Here is a 17625-nt window from a genome sequence, read left to right on the forward strand (position 1 = left end):
CATATGCTAGTGGGAATTTTTCATTATAGAACTTGGCTTGTATATTCCAACGATGGGCTTCCTCAAAACGCCCTAGGTCTTCATGAGCAAGCAAGTTGGATGCACACCCACTTAGTTTTCCTTTTCGAGCTTTCATAAACTTATAGCTCTAGTGCATCCGTTGCATGTAAATCCCTACTCACTCACATTGATACCTATTAATGGGCACCTCCATAGTCCGTTGATACACCTAGTTGATGTGAGACTTTCTCCTTCTTCTTTTTCTTCTCCACAACCACCGTCTATTCCACATATAGTGTTATGTCCATGGCTCACGCTCATGTATTGCGTGAAAGTTGAAAAGGTTTGAGAACATCAAAAGTATGAAACAATTGCTTGGCTTGTCATCGGGGTTGTGCATGATTTGAATATTTTGTGTGATGAAGATGGAGCATAGCCAGACGATATGATTTTGCAGGGATAAGCTTTCTTTGGCCATGTTATTTTGAGAAGACATAATTATTTTGTTAGTATGCTTGAAGTATTATTATTTTTATGTCAATATTAAACTTTTATTTTGAATCTTATGGATCTGAACATTCATGCCACAATAAAGAAAATTACATGGATAAATATGTTAGGTAGCATTCCACATCAAAAATTCTGTTTTTATCATTTACCTACTCGAGGACAAGCAGTAATTAAGCTTGGGGATGCTTGATACGTCTCCAACGTATCTATAATTTTTTATTGTTCCATGCTATTATATTATCTATCTTGGATGTTTTATATGCATTTATATCCTATTTTATATGATTTTCGGGACTAACCTATTAACCTAGAGCCCAGTGCCAGTTTCTGTTTTTTCCCCTTATTTTTAAGTTTCGCAGGAAAGGAATATCAAACAGAGTCCAATTGACCTAAAACTTTCCGACGATTGTTTCTGGAACAAAAGAAGCCCCTGAAGTAAAAGAGTTGGGCCAGAAGAGCCACGAGGCCTCCACAAGGGTGGAGGGCGCGCCCTACCCCCAGGCGCGCCCTCTGATCATGTGGGCCCCTCGTGGACTCCCCTGACTTGTTCTCGACGCCAACACCTCTTATATATCCCAAAACCTCCAGAACAGAACCTAGATCGGGAGTTCCGCCGCCGCAAGCCTCTGTAGCCACCAAAAACCAATCAGGACCCTGTTCCGGCACCCTGCCGGAGGGGGAAATCATCACCGGTGGCCATCTTCATCATCCCGGCGCTCTCCATGACGAGGAGGGAGTAGTTCACCCTCGGGGCTGAGGGTATGTACCAGTAGCTATGTGTTTGATCTCTCTCTCTCTCTCGTGTTCTTGAGTTGGCACGATCTTGATGTACCGCGAGCTTTGCTATTATAGTTGAATCTTATGATGTTTCTCCCCCTCTACCTTCTTGTAATGGATTGAGTTTTCCCTTTGAAGTTACCTATCGGATTGAGTCTTTAAGGATTTGAGAACACTTGATGTATGGCTTGCATGTGCTTATCTGTGGTGACAATGGGATATTCACGTGATCCACTTGATGTATCTTTTGGTGATCAACTTGCGGGTTCTGTGACCTTGTGAACTTATGCATAGGGGTTGGCACACGTTTTCGTCTTGACTCTCTGGTAGAAACTTTGGGGCACTCTTTGAAGTTCTTTGTGTTGGTTTGAATAGACGAATCTGAGATTGTGTGATGCATATCGTATAATCAAACCCACGGATACTTGTGGTGACATTGGAGTATCTAGGTGAAATTAGGGTTTTGATTGATGTGTGCCTTAAGGTGTTATTTTAGTACGAACTCTAGGGCTGTTTGTGACACTTATAGGAATAGCCCAATAGATCGATCAGAAAGAATAACTTTGAGGTGGTTTCGTACCCTACAATAATCTCTTTGTTTGTTCTCCGCTATTAGTGACTTTGGAGTGACTCTTTGTTGCAAGTTGAGGGATTGTTATATGATCTAATTATGTTATCATTGTTGAGAGAACTTGCACTAGTGAAAGTATGAACCCTAGGCCTTATTTCCAAGCATTGCAATACCGTTTCCGCTCACTTTTGTTACTAGTTACCTTATTGTTTTTATATTTCAGATTACAGAAACCTATATCTACCATCCATATTGCACTTGTATCACCATCTCCTTCGGCAAAATTTCGTGTTTTGACCCTTTTGTCAAACAAAATCGAGATCTGACCCCAGTTTGAAAGTTTTTCGAGATCTGACCCTTTTGCTACCGCCAGACCTTCAGGCGGTAGGGTTGCACAGTCTACCTTCATGCCACTATGATAACCTACCGCCAGGGCTCTCGGCGGTAGGTTTGTGCTGACTACCGCCGTGGCCTATGGCGGTAGGTCCGGAAGCAGCCGTTAACGGCTTAACGGTCGTCAGCCACACCTACCGCCGCCAAGCGCCCTAGCGGTAGGGTGTGCAACCCTACCGCTGCGCTGCTCGATTTTTTGATCACAGAAGGGGGGCGTGGGGGGAGGCACCCTACCGCCGGGTCTGATGGCGGTAGGATGTACAGACCTACCGCCTTAGTGTGTGGCGGTAGGGTGGCCCAGTGTGCATTTTTTGCACCTTCTAACTTCTTTTGTCTTCAATTTTTGGCAGACAACATTTAAACAGCATATGTATGGCATATGAAGCACACAATGTATGATATATGATGCACGCACCACAATACATAGCAAATAGACATCCATAAAGGTTTTCACCAAGTTATACATAGCAAATTAACGAAACAGTTTCACGAGCAAATTCATATGGTTCACGAAGCAAATATGCAAGTTTTTAGTTCAACGACACGACAGCAACTTCAGTCCTTCCTTCCCCTCTTCGACTTTCGGTCCTCGTTATCCTTGGATCGCTTCTCGGCCGCTGTCTTCTTGCAGGCCGTAGGACGTGCTTTCTGAAACGGGGATGGACTCTTCCAATCCTTCTTCGGCACATTCCTCTTCTCACGCTGGGTTGGCTGAGTTGCTGGAGGTCCATCGTCACCATCGTACTCCTCCTCATCCTCATCGTCCTCTTCCTCTTCCTCGGCATGTTCTTCTTCTGCGCCCTCTTCTTCATCTTCCTCTGCATCATCATCGTCGTCGCTCTCCTCCTCGTCATCTTGAACCGCCCTAGATGGCGAGGCTGCATGGCTTGATGAAGCGAGGCTACGCATCGGTGCAGGAGGAAAAACATCCTCAGTGTTTGTAGTGCACCCAAGCAGGCCCATGAGCCGGCGTGCTTTGTTGACGTATTTCTGCATTGATAACGAAACAATATGAACTTCTCGAATGTCCAATGATAACGAAAATGAACTCCGTATTACCTTCACCGTTTCCCTCAACTTGTTCTCACTAGCTCGAGTCCCAGGGACAACACTAAGCGCATCAGAGGCATGAAAAATGCTTTTGTTCAGCTCCGAAGACTGCAAAGTAATAAAATGAGTCAATAGCACGAAAAGCTGATTTCATCCAACCGTCGGTTCAAAAGAGGTAAAAAAACATACCACTCTGTTCATGAGGGGTCCGTACTCCCTAAACCCGCCTTGAAGCTGTCTGATGCTCTCGTTGCAGGCTTCATTCTCTGAGGCGTCATCAAACAGGTCTTCGGCATCTGTTGTCGTCCACTGGGGCCTCAGACGCAGACGATGCTTGATGCCATCATCGTACCACAGCATGTGATCCTCGTCCTCGTCCCAGTCAATCACTCTCCTCTCCGTGTCTTTGCGTCCTTTCCACTCATTCCATTCCTTCACGTATCTCGCATGTTCAGCTTCCCAATCCGTGATTGATTGATTCTTCTGCCTGCTCATCCTGCAATGCATAAGAAAGAATGTAAAACACCCTTCTTTTATGAATGTAAAGCATCAAAACAAGAACTTCGAATCGATGAAGACGGCTTGTGGTACTCACAGGTGTAGGTCGTAGCCACCGGTATCGTGGTCGGCTGGTGGTGTGTGTTCCGGCTTACCAAATTGTGCGGCAACGCGCTGTGGCAAGTGGTACTCCACGGCATAGACACAAATCATGGGCACGATGCACCGGAAGAGAAGTCGGTCCTGCTTGCACATGCTGTTCAGCTCGAATCCCCACTCTCGATCATCACTATACGGCCGCCAAGTAACCTATAACCAAACAATGTTAGGCTCAAGTGAAAGTGTTATCGAAACAATGGTAAGCTGAAGTGAAAATGTAGTTCTTATACCTGGAAAGGCGTGAGAGCATCAAGCTCATTGCTGAAGACCTTGTACAAGGCCTTCGATTCGCCCATGTAGACATGCACCACGTCCCAAGCGTATGCGACGGTCGGGTTCCGATCATCTTCGTCATCTTGGCCATAGTCCGTCCATGCACGCGAGCGCAACTTCTCCGGACGGCCCACCGGGATTCGCTCCCACATCCAAATGGAGAGGCCCCATACACATCCACACATACCGGACGTGACTTCCGCTCTCTGGGCCGCGTCGTCAAGCTACAAACCATGTTCAGATGATAAGATGTCAAAATGTAAAGCAGCACACGTCTGATATTTGAAAGAAAGTGATATTCACTTACCGAACGGTATAGGTAGGCGAGTCCGGCGGCCCCCCAGCTGTACCCCGCATCCCAGTCCTTTAGGAAGTCAAGATACATCCATAGGGCAGAGATCCCGGAGCAGTCCGGAAACACTACCTCCGTGAGAATGTACCACAGGTAGGCCCTGGCGTACTGCTCCACCACCCGGGGCTCGGCATCTTCCGGGCACTTGCTCCGGTGCTCGAGGAGCCATGACAGCGGTATGCCTGAATTCCAGTTGCTCTTAGGGGGGGCAGTCGCTGATGAGGCTGACAACCCTCTCGTGCCAGTTCGCCCTCTCCACTCTTCCCGTGAGAGCACGACCCTCTAGCGGTAGTGCCGTAATCATCGCCCAATCCTCGAGGGTCACGGTCATCTCCCCACACGGAAGATGAAAGTTGTGCGTCTCTGGCCGCCACCGGTCGATCAAAGCCGTGAGAGCTGAGTGAACGAGCGTCGGCGGCTTACGCTTGAACTGCAGGACGAAACCCAATAGTCGGGCTCTCCTGAAGAACGATGCGTACCGATCGTCGTACTCCATCTTAACCGTCGTCTTGTGAGCCCTCATCCGCAGTGGCGGCAGCATCTGTGAAAATCAATAACCAAAGCATAATTAGCATGGACATAATAGTTAGCAACTTGTTTTCATCAATTCGAAAGATTTGGTTTAAAATGGTAATTACCACTCCATTCTCAATGAAACGGGCACGGTGACGCTTGTCGAACCTAGGGTCAAGCATTGTGTACTTCGTGCCGATGTCGTCCGCAAGAGGTGGCCTCCTAAAAGAATTGCATAAGCATATCAAAAGATTTTTCAACATGAACTAGGGTTCAACATTAACTACGAAACATATCGATGCATAACAAAAATTAATCACATCCAACAGAACCTATGAGTTCAATCTTTGAATAATCATATATCAAGATTATCATGAACATGAACTAAATACAATACATATATCAAGAACTAAATAAAATACTTTTATGAAGATGCAATCACCATGGTTCAAATGCATCATAACACATATTTCTCCAACAACATCCAACATGCATCATCTCATTTTTTGTTAAAAAAAATGAACTAGGGTTCATCTTGAGGATTCATACACTACATATAACAAATATATCATATATTCATCTCCAATATTCATCATACACTACATCCAATACTTACATCATAGCATAGGAACATGCATCATCTATCATAACAAATACCTCCAACATCCATCATATAAAAAAAACCATTCAAATCAAATATGAACTAGGGTTCATCTTAACACAACCATACCAACTATTCAATATAGTTCATATCTAACACAATATAACATCTAGAATCAACCTAAATCAATCCTAGGGTTAAAAAAATTCAAATAGGAGTGATTTGAATCGAATAATGCGACGAATCGAAAGGTGTTTGATTAAAACTTATTGGAGGGATTGAAAGAGCTTACTTTTCTTTCTTCGGGGCCATCTCGATCCGCAAAATCCGTCAAGAAACGAAGAAGATCAGAGGGGGGGAGTGTAGGGGATGAGAGAGGGCGAGTTCGAGCAACTGCTCTGTTCTTCGTGGTGGGGGCGGCTGGGTGGGGGGAGAAGGGGGTGGGGTGGCCGGCCCGCGGTTTATATATGCCCATACCCTACCGCCAGAGACTCTGGCGGTAGGTTCAGACATCCTACCGCCGGGTGGAGAGGCGGTAGGGTGTGACGGAGGGGGCACGGAAGCCGTTATCGTTGCTGACGTGGACAAGTTTGCTACCGCCGCAGGTCTCGGCGGTAGCCTATATGATCCTACCGCCGTGCCTCGTGGCGGTAGGGGAAAGGGTCAAATCTCGAAAAACTTTCAAACTGGGGTCAGATCTCGATTTTCTTTAACAAAAGGGTCAAAACACAAAATTTTGCCACCCGTGGAGGAGGAAGTGTGGACGTGGGGGCCGTGGGAGGCTTTTTCAAGAAAGTAGTGGGGTCACGTGATAGCGACTGGCCATTGTTTTCTGTTTGGTGGACTTGTCTGGCTGGCGGCCGCTCGCGAGCGCTACCGAGCCAACGGATTTTGCGGGTCGGAAAGAGGCCTTCCTTTCTCAAAACGGGGGGACAGGAATTTTGCTTTTCTGGCTGGCCGCTCGCTACCGCTAGCGAGCCAACGGCCAGCCAGACGCGTCCTGAAAACAATATGTGCCATTTTAAACACAAGAACATTCACAAAAGCCCTCTCAGCCCAGGTGATGGGCGCTTGAGCGCACACAGGGGATCGAACCGAAACCTGGCCTCGTGATCTTTTTCTTTTTGGAGAAAAGGAAAAACCGGGCGTTCGCCAGAAGCAGCGGAGCAGCGAATTAGGGCCAGTTCTTTTGCTAGCTTTTTTGGGCTTCCAGAATAAGCTGCCCCCTACCCAGCTTATTCTAGAAGCCCAACCAAAATTTTCTTTTTAGAAGCCTATTAGTCAAGTCTTAACTACTAGGCTTCTAAAAAAATAAACTTGGTTGGGCTTTTAGAATAAGCTGGATAGGGGGCAGCTTTTTGCAGCTTATTCTAGAAGCCACCAAAAGAACTGGCCCTTAGTAGTCCAGCAATCCTAGGTGGTGTCGGCTCTACAACGAGATTCGTGCGACGGCCGGGAGAGGGTTCGCTGGGGTTAGCCCCCTGGCGAACGGCCGCCAGGTAATATTTCCGTTAAGAAAGGTGAGGAGGATCGGATCCGCGGTGGAGACTCTTTACCCTCATCGGAGACGGAACGGTTACGCGTGAGTCTCATAAGGCGGAGGCAGGAAGGGGAGATCGTCGGAGGCGGAGCAGGCGGAGGCAAGGAAGGAAGGGGAGATAGTCTGAACAGCGCCGCTTCAGTTTGAGTTCCATAAGTACGAAACAAACTCAGCGCGGACCCGTCCAGCAAGAAAAGTTCAGTGAGCGAAGATGCTAGTTCTTCCCCTCCTAGGCAGGATCTCGGTGCGTCGCCAGCGCCCCTGGCGCGTGTGGCAGTCGGATGACAACAAGAGTCTGGTTGACGGCCTAAAATACGCGAGTCTTGAAGAATGCTGCAGGTAATCAGTCTATTAATCTAGTGTTCCATGGATCCGCACAAGTTCAATTTCGCACCAGCGGAATAGGATTAGATGGAATGCTTTCGCCTCCCAAGACCCAACACTTCGGTTCAGTATTTGCATACTCTTATTTCATTGATCCGTCTGAATTTCGTATACTAGATCTAATCCGTACCGGCATTTGGAAGGCTTAGCTGCCGAACGCCAGCTTGTGCTGAATGGCCTCGAGCTGTACAACGCTCTGCATCCGGTGATTTGTTCTTCCTTACTCAACGTTCCTTCTTATTAACCGGTCTTGCAAATTGGGCGTATACACACAGATTAATTTAATGACCTGCCTTCGGCCCACTGTTTTCGCCACTTTGAAGTAGATTCACCGAAATTTGCTAGATAAAATCATTAGTTACTCCCTCACACTTTAACTTGTTCTAATCAATATTTGGATTTGACATTTGGAAATTGTATTACTGGGTTTGTCATGAAATATATTTCGAAATTGCTCTGTGTACAATGAAAAGTGCGTACGATTTATGTAAGACGTGATCTCACTCGTACGTGGAATTGAATCAACGGCTGCTGATGGCTGTCGTACAAAAATCGTACAAAGGTTGTCGTACGTGTAGCAGGTCTCAATATATTTCCATATAATTATTACTTAAACAGATTTTGCTAAGCAATAATTGCGATACGTGTGGGTCAAATTCTCAAATGTGTGTGGGAGATCTGGTTGATTTCTCCCTAAACAACTAGTAAAAGATAGGAGGTACGGGGTAGTAATTAAGTTAAGTCAGTCACTGATGCTTCTTTGGTTTGTTTTGTTTTGTTTTACCTTGCTACAAGTAGCAATTTCTGTTTCCATGATTTTTGTTCTGCTTTGTTTGACCTTCCTACCTGTACCAATTTCTTTTTCCATGTTTGGTTGGCTGATCAGGGCAATGAGTATGAACTTGCTCCTGGTAAGGTGACCAGGAGCAGCCAACTTGGTGATGGGTGTTGCTGGAGTCATGGCAACTTTGTTGCTCGTCGGAAGCGCTCTGGCTGCTTCTCTTTCCTGCCGGTTCCACAAACTCTCTTTTTCTTTGAGCACGTCTGTAGAGCTGATTTCGAAGGAGTTGTCACATGCATTCCTTTAGGTATGTATCTACTTGTGAACTTGATTCACTCTTATCTCGGTGCTGTCACACAACTGCATACCACATGTTTCTGCTTGAAGATCTCGTTCTCTTTTGCCATTCCCAAGCATATGTACTTCAAAGAAAAATGTGATTTTCATCAAATGCAATTTTGTAGAGAAAGCTACTGTGAAATGCCCAAGATTCACATTACCACGTAAGATTATACTAGTTAAAAGAGGTGCTGTTCGAAATTTCTGTATGTTGTCTTTTGAACACGTAAAATTTGAGACATTCGTGATCTAAATAATAATTGGGCCATGCTTTTCGAGAGTGCACAGTTACCGCTTAAATACATTTTAAACTTGCTTTATCATTCTTCGGTCTATATGCCATCACGTGCTCCCCCCAAGTGGAGAAGCCACGTACAAGCTGGGTAGTCAATTTTTCGAGAAAACGCAAATGGCTTTTGCGTTTCATTGCATTGGAAAGAGAGGAATTTACATCCTCCTAGGAGGCAGGTTTACACAGCCATCAGGGGCTCAGTGGACATCCCAGGATGATGGCAAAACGACCCTGAGCCCTTGAGCTCCGGCCTTTGCGCAACATCGGGCCTCGTCCTTGATCTTGTCAACTAGCTCATTGAGCGATGGGCTAACATGGTCAAACACGCACGCGTTCCTATGCTTTCAGAGCATCCACGGCACCAAGAGCGCTACGGATTTCAGAGCCTTGCAAAGTGTTGGCGGTGTGGACTCCTTCACACACAGCCACCAGTCCATGAGCGAGTCGTCGTGCTCGGGCGTCGGCACCGGCACGCGTTAACCCAGTTTTTTTTGTTTGCAAGATCAACATGTACAAATCTTGCAAAAGAAAAATAACAATCCATAGCGTTGACACCTGGCACCGCCACTCCCCCCAAGCAATGGGTGGTAAAGAAATTATCAGTTTCACTATTAGACGGTAAGTGTACCATCAAATCTAAACCCAAAATTAAGTCATAAAGAGTCTACCGCATTTGCTACAAAACAAAAAACGTTTTACTATGAAGTTTTATGCCAGATTGCGTAGTAAAAGAATCTAGCATTTTACTCCTGATAACTAAGCTTCTTACTAGTAGAACCAAAAAGTTAGTGGATGGGTTGATTAGGTGGTTTTCATGTACTACCCAGCCAGAGCGCAGAATACTACTCCCCCCCCCCCCTGCCCCCTCTCTTTTACTGGGAAAATAGATCTTTCTACCACTAATTATTTGCCTAGACATTAGCAGTAGCTTTAGTTGTTTTACTACTTTTCCTAAAGCTTTTACGGCCCGGTGGGAAGAGAGTTAGATTTGCTGGCTGGAGGTGTGCGTTGTGCTGGCTGGACCGTAGAATGAGTACTTTGCGCTCAGGCTGATCTGAGGGCATGATCTGAGGACCTCCAAAACATCGCAACCAAACTCATGGTATCACCTGTTAGAACATCTGAGGCGCGCATAGTTGATCTTCCGAGGAACAAACATTCACACAAGCACGAGCAACAATGCCGATATTTGTTAACGAGGTTCATCAAACATCAGCTACATCTCCGGGTATGACTAGGGGCGCTTGTTCCCATGTACTAAATCAACATACTACAAAGACTACATGCACGTCGAGGCCATCAGATGACATTTCCAACCACCCGTCACAGCCGGTCCCCTGCCTCGGGCGTCTGTACCATCCCTCTTATGTCTAGCCTATCAGCTTATGTCTAGTCTATTTGGCTACCCCGTGATGCTTTTTTTATATAATAATAGGACTAATTGGACCGGATTTCATGGTTTGACTCAAACACGTAACCCTCCACTAATTACAAGCCCAACTGTAGCTTAACTCGTACACATACATATTTGGCACAATTCTGACATCTAAAACTGCTCTAGTAATTATAGTTTTTTCGTTCCTGATCGTGCAGATTAGATTCATGTGCGAACGAATTGCAGGTACCAGTTGCTTTGTCTCTCTTGTTATCATACAGAGGGCATTATATCATGCTTTTAGGAGTGCATGATGCACATCTTTTAGGATATGGATAACATATGATATTCCTATTTTGTTTTTTCTTTTTGCCGGGCTGACAAAGAGATAGATGGTTGTCTATTTTTCTTTTAAACCATTTTTCTAGAAATCAGTAACTGGTAGCTGCTCGATCTACTTAGGAGTAGCGATTAATCGATGAATCGGCCTATTAACTAGATTAATTGGTCATTCATTAATCGGTAGATTAGATAGGAACTTGCCAACATATATTTAGTTTTTTACGTATTATACCATACTCTCATGCTCTTAGCTATGTAATATACCAATATGATACTGTTTGGTCGAACCCTAACTATTGAGGATCGAGTGGGGGATGGGAGGGGTTACTGGCCAAAATTTTGGGCTTTGTTTGCCCAGAAGTTAATGGGCCAGCAGCGATTAATCGCCCTAAAAACTGATTAATCGGTCTGACAGGCCAATTAATCGGCCTGACAAGTTAACACGGCGAATAGGTGTTATTCGATTCGGCCACCCAACGAGTAGCAATTAACTGGCCCGTTAACTGGTTAATCGGATGAATTCTTTACCAGTGTTTTAAACTAGAGAAGGAACACAGCTGACATTAAGAAAATCATGTTGCCCTGATGTTAGGCTACATGGCCTAAACACCTAGTACGATGAACTATGCTATTCAGATATCCAAGGAAAGTTGCATACGGCTAAACCTGATTTATCCAAGCTGTTTTTATTTTAAGCGATTGATACGTAAACCTGGCAAGGTACTTTGCTTTTAAAGCTGTGCATGTTCTTGGCCGAAACCGGTTGTTTATTCCTTCTGTTTTCAGATGAACCAGTGATTGAAGCCTACACCTTTCTTGGTTTCCGTCTTCTGTGGGGTACTCGTCGTCTTGGTGGCTGTCTCTCTCTCTCTCTCTCTGCACATTACCCTCTTAAATTTCTCTGTTGCCTGATTTCCTCTGTTATCTTTTCAGCGGATTGCGTTTGCAAGACATGCTACCATCTCTTCAATATTCCGCACCCTTGTTTGAAGAGGACATGTACATGTGGACATAGCAGGGTGGAGAAAATATGTGAAATGTGTTATAATCGAAGCGGTGTGCTGCATCCATTCAGAGGAGAATTCCAGTTTGGCTATCACAAATAGGGTTACCCCTACTGCTCACATAATATGCTAAGCTAGACTTGGTGAGTTGGTGGTGGGGCAGTATGTGTGTTCGAATGCTCAATGTGTATCATTCGTCCTTACATCACTCTTGGCAATCTTATGTACTTGAGAACTTTGGCAATCATATAAGTATGCTGTCTCTTTTTCTTCTTTTTTGCGAATAAATGTCTGATAATAACTCGCAAAAGATAAGTATTGAATTGGCATGGGACACAAAAGATTATTAGCCAGCTAGCTGCGCTGCGTGCATCTGAAACTGGTCCCTGCTCTTATAGCTGTTTGGTTCCAGGATGAAGCTGGGTGGATTGAGGGTGCCCCTGTCCACCTGTTTAGGGATATACTTGTGCGACATGTCTTGCGATGGTATCGCGCGATAGGGACGAGCGCTTTTCTTTTTTTGCTCGGGTGAAGTAGAAGTGGTTTGAGATAACCAGGCCAAATACTCCTAGGTAACTGATAGCAAAGTAGTGAAATAGATCATGAAATAAAACAGAAACAAGAAACCATGCCGAGTTGCCAAGCAGTAGGAGGAAAAGTGATCTCTGATTGTGTGACTGTCGAAGAATGAGCTCACGACTTATAGGCAGTGGCTTGATCAAGGGAACAAAACACACTGCTTGGTTAAGGGAACGCAGTTCATAAGCAGTAGCTTGGTCAGGGGAATGAAGCACATTGGAGCCCCTAGGGAATGCGAACCTTAATAATAAGGTGATTGTAATTGTGCTTATGGAATCGAACCTAAGTGATCTATCCATGACCACGATGAAAGTTTGTGTTTTGTTGAAGGGATGAGAGGTGGTTAGCTTGTTGTGATGACCCCTTTGCTATGAGGTGGTGAGAATACCCCAATATATCACTGACACCGGAAAGCCTACTAACAGTATACTAAACTTGTTAGTGTCGTATATCTTGTATGGCAATTATATCATGTAGTGGTAAGTGGATACAAGTGATGTGTGGGCAGCACGTCACTGATACAAAACTTATGAGTGGTGTGTGTGTGTTGCACACCACTGGTAAACCATATACTAGTAGCGCTCGAGGAGAAGCACATGCCACTAATACATCTGATTTCAGTGCATACATCCAAGATTTCAACACCACTGTTCAAATCATGAAATATAACCTAACTAAACTAAATCGCTGGTGCACCCATTTAGTTGCCTGACATCGCCGGAGCGTTCATCGCCTCGTCATCATTGTAGAAATGACGATCTCCTTGTTGTCGGAGGCAGAGGCCTCCATGTTGCGGGATGCAGGGGAGAGTTTGCCAACGTGCACGTCATCTCCTCTTCATCATCGAAAGGAACTGGCGTGAAGAACACGTCGACCTCCCACAAAATCTCTTCCATCTGGCGTTGCTTCATCGTGTATGTTGACCTCGCCGCCCTGCCGGACTTGAAGAGGGCGTCGATGGCCATCCGCATCTCCTCCAACTCCGGATCCGTGTGGTATAGAGCCATGAAGTCTGCATTCGCAAGCCGCGCCTCGATCTGCTCCTCCATGGAGATATGCTCGTGCCACTACCAAAAAAGACACATATGTGATGACACACATTTGTCACAACAGGTCACATTTTCTGTCACCCATGTACATATGTGACAGTTTTATGACAGATTCAAGATAGTCATGCCTATGTTTTCAGGGTTGTGTTCCATGAGAATAATCAATTTTTAATCACGGAAGTGTCCAATTCCATGATGATAAATGATGAGTTATGGAAGTGTTTCCGTCAAGGGTAACCGACATGTGGCAGCCACCGTAACGGGTCACCATTAAGCTATCGGGTACGAGTCCTGGATCTGATACTCGTTAACCGCCTTGACCAATGACGATTTTCCACGTGTCGGATTCTCCTTTGCCAATGGAGCCACGCGTTAGCTCTACGTTGTGGCAGGCGGCGCCCATCCAACGGACGATATGCTCCTATAAAACGACGACACATGGCACGACCAAACAGTGGTCCTTTTAGTTAATAGGCTGGCCAGTCAAATGCCCATAAGATTTAGTCAAAAATTAGTGGGTCGCCCCACTAACTCCTGATTGCAGATAGCCCAATTACGACCCACTGGCAGTTCTAACCCGTTAATAGTCCGTTATGTCTTTGGGCCCAATTACAGCCTGATGTGTCTTTCGGCTTGTTAAAGGCCCATGGTATACTTAGACCCATTTCGACCTGTTAGCGGCCCTTGATGGAATTGGGTTGTTTTCTGGCCAGTATGTCTTTCGGACTTTTAGCGGCTCGTTGTACTGATGGGCCCATTTCCAGCCTGGTGTGTCTTTCAGACTGTTAATGGCCCATACTACACTTGGGCCCATTTCTGGTCCGACGTGACTTTCGCCTATTAATGGCCCATGGTTACGGTAGCAAAATTCTAGCCCGATCTGACTTTCGGCCTGTTAAAGGCCCGTGGTATATTTGGGCTCATCTATGGACCGACTTGGTTTTCGACTTGTTAATGGCCCAGGATGTGATTGGGACAACCAAACCCTGAGGTATATTTGGCTTGTTAACGACCCGTCGTATAATTGGGCAAATCATGACCCGTGGTATATCTTGGGCTGCTAACGGCCCATGGACTCTTCGATATAATTCAGGCCAAATATGCTTTTCAGCCTGTTAAATGCTTATGGTATCTTTTGGCCCAATTAAAGCCCGTAGATTGTTCGGTCTATTAATTAACGACCCAAAGTTACTGGGGACCCACCTTACATTTGGACCCATACTGATTTTGGTCCAGTTAAGTTTCGGCCCAACTATAGCCAGTTGTGGGTCGGCCCAATTATGGCCGAGTATACCTACCGTCCCGATTGTGTTGCATGTTTTTTTGGTGGCCCAATAACGTTTGGGCCTGTTGGCCTCCATCGAAGCTTTCAGCCTTTTCGAAGAGTGACGATAGCATATACAATAACTATGAATTAATGTACACCGTACAATAAAGAAATTTATGACATAGTAACTAAGAATAAACCTACAATACAATGAAGAAATTAAAGCATATTAGATCCGCTGGGTATCAAAGTTGGCCACCAGTGATGATAAAGCGCAACCAAAGACCATATTACATACATTAGTGCAAATAAACGCGCCAACAAAATAATATACACTGAGACCACTTAAGCATAGTTTAAGAAATGTTAGCCTAGCCCAGGAGCTACTGCACAAAAAGCTGAGCAAGCTGATTAAACCGCCCTAGTTTGCCGCTCATATCTTCCAGCTATAGTTGTTTAGCAATGATGTACACATTGGAGTTCTCTGCGATCTTAGAGATTAGACTTCGAGTAGGAGCTGAACTGAACCATGTCTTTTCGCTTGAAGTCGAGATTGAAGAAGTCAAACTGATTCAGGTAGCGTCTTCTACAAGCTTGTGTTACTGCTAGTGGTGAGTATCTTGAACACTACATCAAGACATGACTTGGGGTTGTCTCGATATCTTCAAGATGTTTTGCCTTCTTCGCTGCAATATATGTTAGAGGGACAAGCAATGGGTTTGTCTCACAATCTTCAGGAGACTTCTATCTGTCACTAGGGATATCACTCTGAAAGAGAAACAAGTAGACAGATAACATGTTTTGCACGTATATATAAGAAACGATGACGAGTGTGCTATAAATTCCATCCCATTTTATATTGACAAATAAATATATACAATTTAAAATGGCATTAACATAACATGGCAGTGTTCATATAGCATCGGCTAAATTAGTTAAGATAAAGTAGGAAATGACATGGTGCAAGTGTGGGCAGATTCACCACACCACTGGATTCATATCAACAACACAAGCATACATGCAGGGCTAAAGAAAATCATTGGACCTGTTTTGATTAATGTGCATGGTATGTTGTTCATATCATCTGCAAAATCAATTAAGACGAATGAGGAAATTACATGGTGCAAATGTGGGTAGCTTCACCACACCACTTGATTACAGATCAACAACACAAGCATACATGCAAGGCTAAAGAAAACCGTTGGATCTGTTTTAATTAATGTGCATGGTATGAATAAGAAACTTGGTTTTACAACTAAAGATTGAAACTCGCAATTGTTGCAAACATGCAATTTGATACAAACACCAAACTAAACAACATTTTAGAAAATTATGCTATCCAAATCTATATTAGCACAAAATTTGAAGGCTTGAGAAGGATGGACTTACATTCGTAATTACGCCGGCTCTATAAAGCCCTTCTCCATGTCAGACGTATAATTGAAGAATTCCATCATATAAACTTCTTCATAAGCATTGTCTTTATTCTACATTTTGTAGAGAGAGTAAATATAAATGTGATAATATTGAAACAGATAGAGGATAATGAAGCTAAAATGTAGAGTGATGTTACATAATCACCTTGGTATCAATGTAAGTACATTGTTACAAGGCAAAAGGTACTGACAAGAGCAATGTAGAGGTAAACTTCTACAGTGGCAGTGGCTTTATTCAACATTTTGGTAAGAGTAAATATAGATTTGATAATTTGAGGGAAATGGAGGGCGGGAATATAAGATGGGGAGTAATGCTACACAGTCAACTAGCTGTCAATATAAGCACAGTGATACATGGCATCCAGTCCTTCCAAGAACAATCCAGAGCTAAGTTTCTTAATAAGCATCGGGTTTATTCTACATAATGTAAGAGTAAATTTAGATCTTATAATTTGGACCAAACGGAGGATAGGGAAGCTAACATGTGCAGTTATGCTACATAATCAACCAACTATGAATGTAAGTATAGTGATACAGGGCAAGAGGTACTAACAAGAGCAATGTAGTGTGCAGTATAGTTGTGAGATCTTGTGGTCCCTTAAGAATGGATGCTTGATACTGTAAGGGCATATTTCTCCCTAAGTGGTTTTGGTGATTGATGACAGTGCATTTGCGGACTAATCGTGTGCATTGAGCATTTCAGATATCTCATGTCTAGGCACAAGACGATTCGGTGTCCCTCGGAGCCTATTGAAGACGACGGTTCTCTATGTTTCTTTTCGATGGATTTGAGTCGTAGGAAAGCCGTACTATTAAGAGGGGGGCGCTTCGGAAAGGTCAGGGTGGAATCAACACGTACACATCTGTTCCTTTGCACCACCTTTCCTTCGCTTCGATGGAGCACCATCCGGTTTTCCATGTCTCGGCGATATGAAGGCTGCCAAATGCTAAAGCCTCTGTGGCGTGCGGTAGTACTGCTCAAGGGAGCAGTAGTACCGCAGGGGCGTGCGGTAGTACCGCTCAAGCGAGCGGTAGTACCGCTCCTGGTGAGCGGTAGTACCGCTGCCTCCAGCCCGGACGCTGTCGCATGCGGAAGGCGCGGAGGTAATTTTTTACTTGCGCCCCTACGCGGTAGTACCGCTCCCTGTGAGCAGTAGTATCGTGTCGGATTTTTGCGCAACTCCAACCTCAGCGGAAGTAGTTACGGAAGCAATTTATTTCTTCAGTGCATTTCCAGCGCCAGTTGAGCCCTGCCTTACGGTAGTATCATAGGAGCGCGCGGTAGTACCCTCATTGCCCTGTGCAACAGGCCCTCATCTGGTCACTACCGCATAATAGGTAGTACTGCACCCTATGCAGTAGACCGCGGCCGTGTGCGGTAGTACCGCACCGTGCGACTGAGAGAGGGGATAACGGTTGGATCTTTTCCCCCACTATATAAAGGGGGTCTTCTTCCCCAAGAAGACCACCTCTTCCCTCCCCAAGCTCCATTGTTGCTCAAACCTCCATTTTCGCCCGATCTCTCTCCCTAGCAAATCAA

The 17625-nt window shown here is 44.9% G+C and overlaps 1 protein-coding gene across 5 annotated transcripts; it reads left to right on the top strand.

The window, feature by feature from the left end:
* The first annotated feature begins 7142 nt into the window (after positions 1 to 7142).
* Positions 7143 to 12023, top strand: LOC109772555 (uncharacterized). Of its 5 annotated transcripts, none has more exons than XM_073510206.1 (5): positions 7146 to 7576; positions 7739 to 7826; positions 8508 to 8709; positions 11537 to 11587; positions 11684 to 12023. In XM_073510206.1, the coding sequence occupies exons 1-5, from the start codon at positions 7449 to 7451 to the stop codon at positions 11854 to 11856; spliced, it is 642 nt and encodes a 213-aa protein (XP_073366307.1). In that variant the 5' UTR covers positions 7146 to 7448; the 3' UTR covers positions 11857 to 12023. The 5 variants fall into 5 exon arrangements, 4 of the variants coding, with proteins under 4 accessions (XP_020186823.2, XP_073366307.1, XP_073366306.1 ...); XM_073510205.1 differs by having other exon boundaries at positions 7147 to 7576; positions 11537 to 11602; XM_073510204.1 differs by having other exon boundaries at positions 7148 to 7576; positions 11537 to 11608.
* The last annotated feature ends 5602 nt before the right edge of the window (positions 12024 to 17625 follow it).

Source organism: Aegilops tauschii, chromosome 3 (assembly GCF_002575655.3).
Source record: "Aegilops tauschii subsp. strangulata cultivar AL8/78 chromosome 3, Aet v6.0, whole genome shotgun sequence".
Classification (NCBI taxonomy): domain Eukaryota; kingdom Viridiplantae; phylum Streptophyta; class Magnoliopsida; order Poales; family Poaceae; genus Aegilops; species Aegilops tauschii.

Bases quoted from the DNA above. Each gene is read 5' to 3' on its own strand.
- LOC109772555 (XM_020331234.4), top strand. From the start codon at position 7,449: ATGCTAGTTCTTCCCCTCCTAGGCAGGATCTCGGTGCGTCGCCAGCGC. The intron at 7,577-7,738 runs GTAATCAGTCTA...TTCGTATACTAG, and splicing joins AGTCTTGAAGAATGCTGCAG to ATCTAATCCGTACCGGCATT. The intron at 7,827-8,507 runs GTGATTTGTTCT...TTGGCTGATCAG, and splicing joins TGTACAACGCTCTGCATCCG to GGCAATGAGTATGAACTTGC.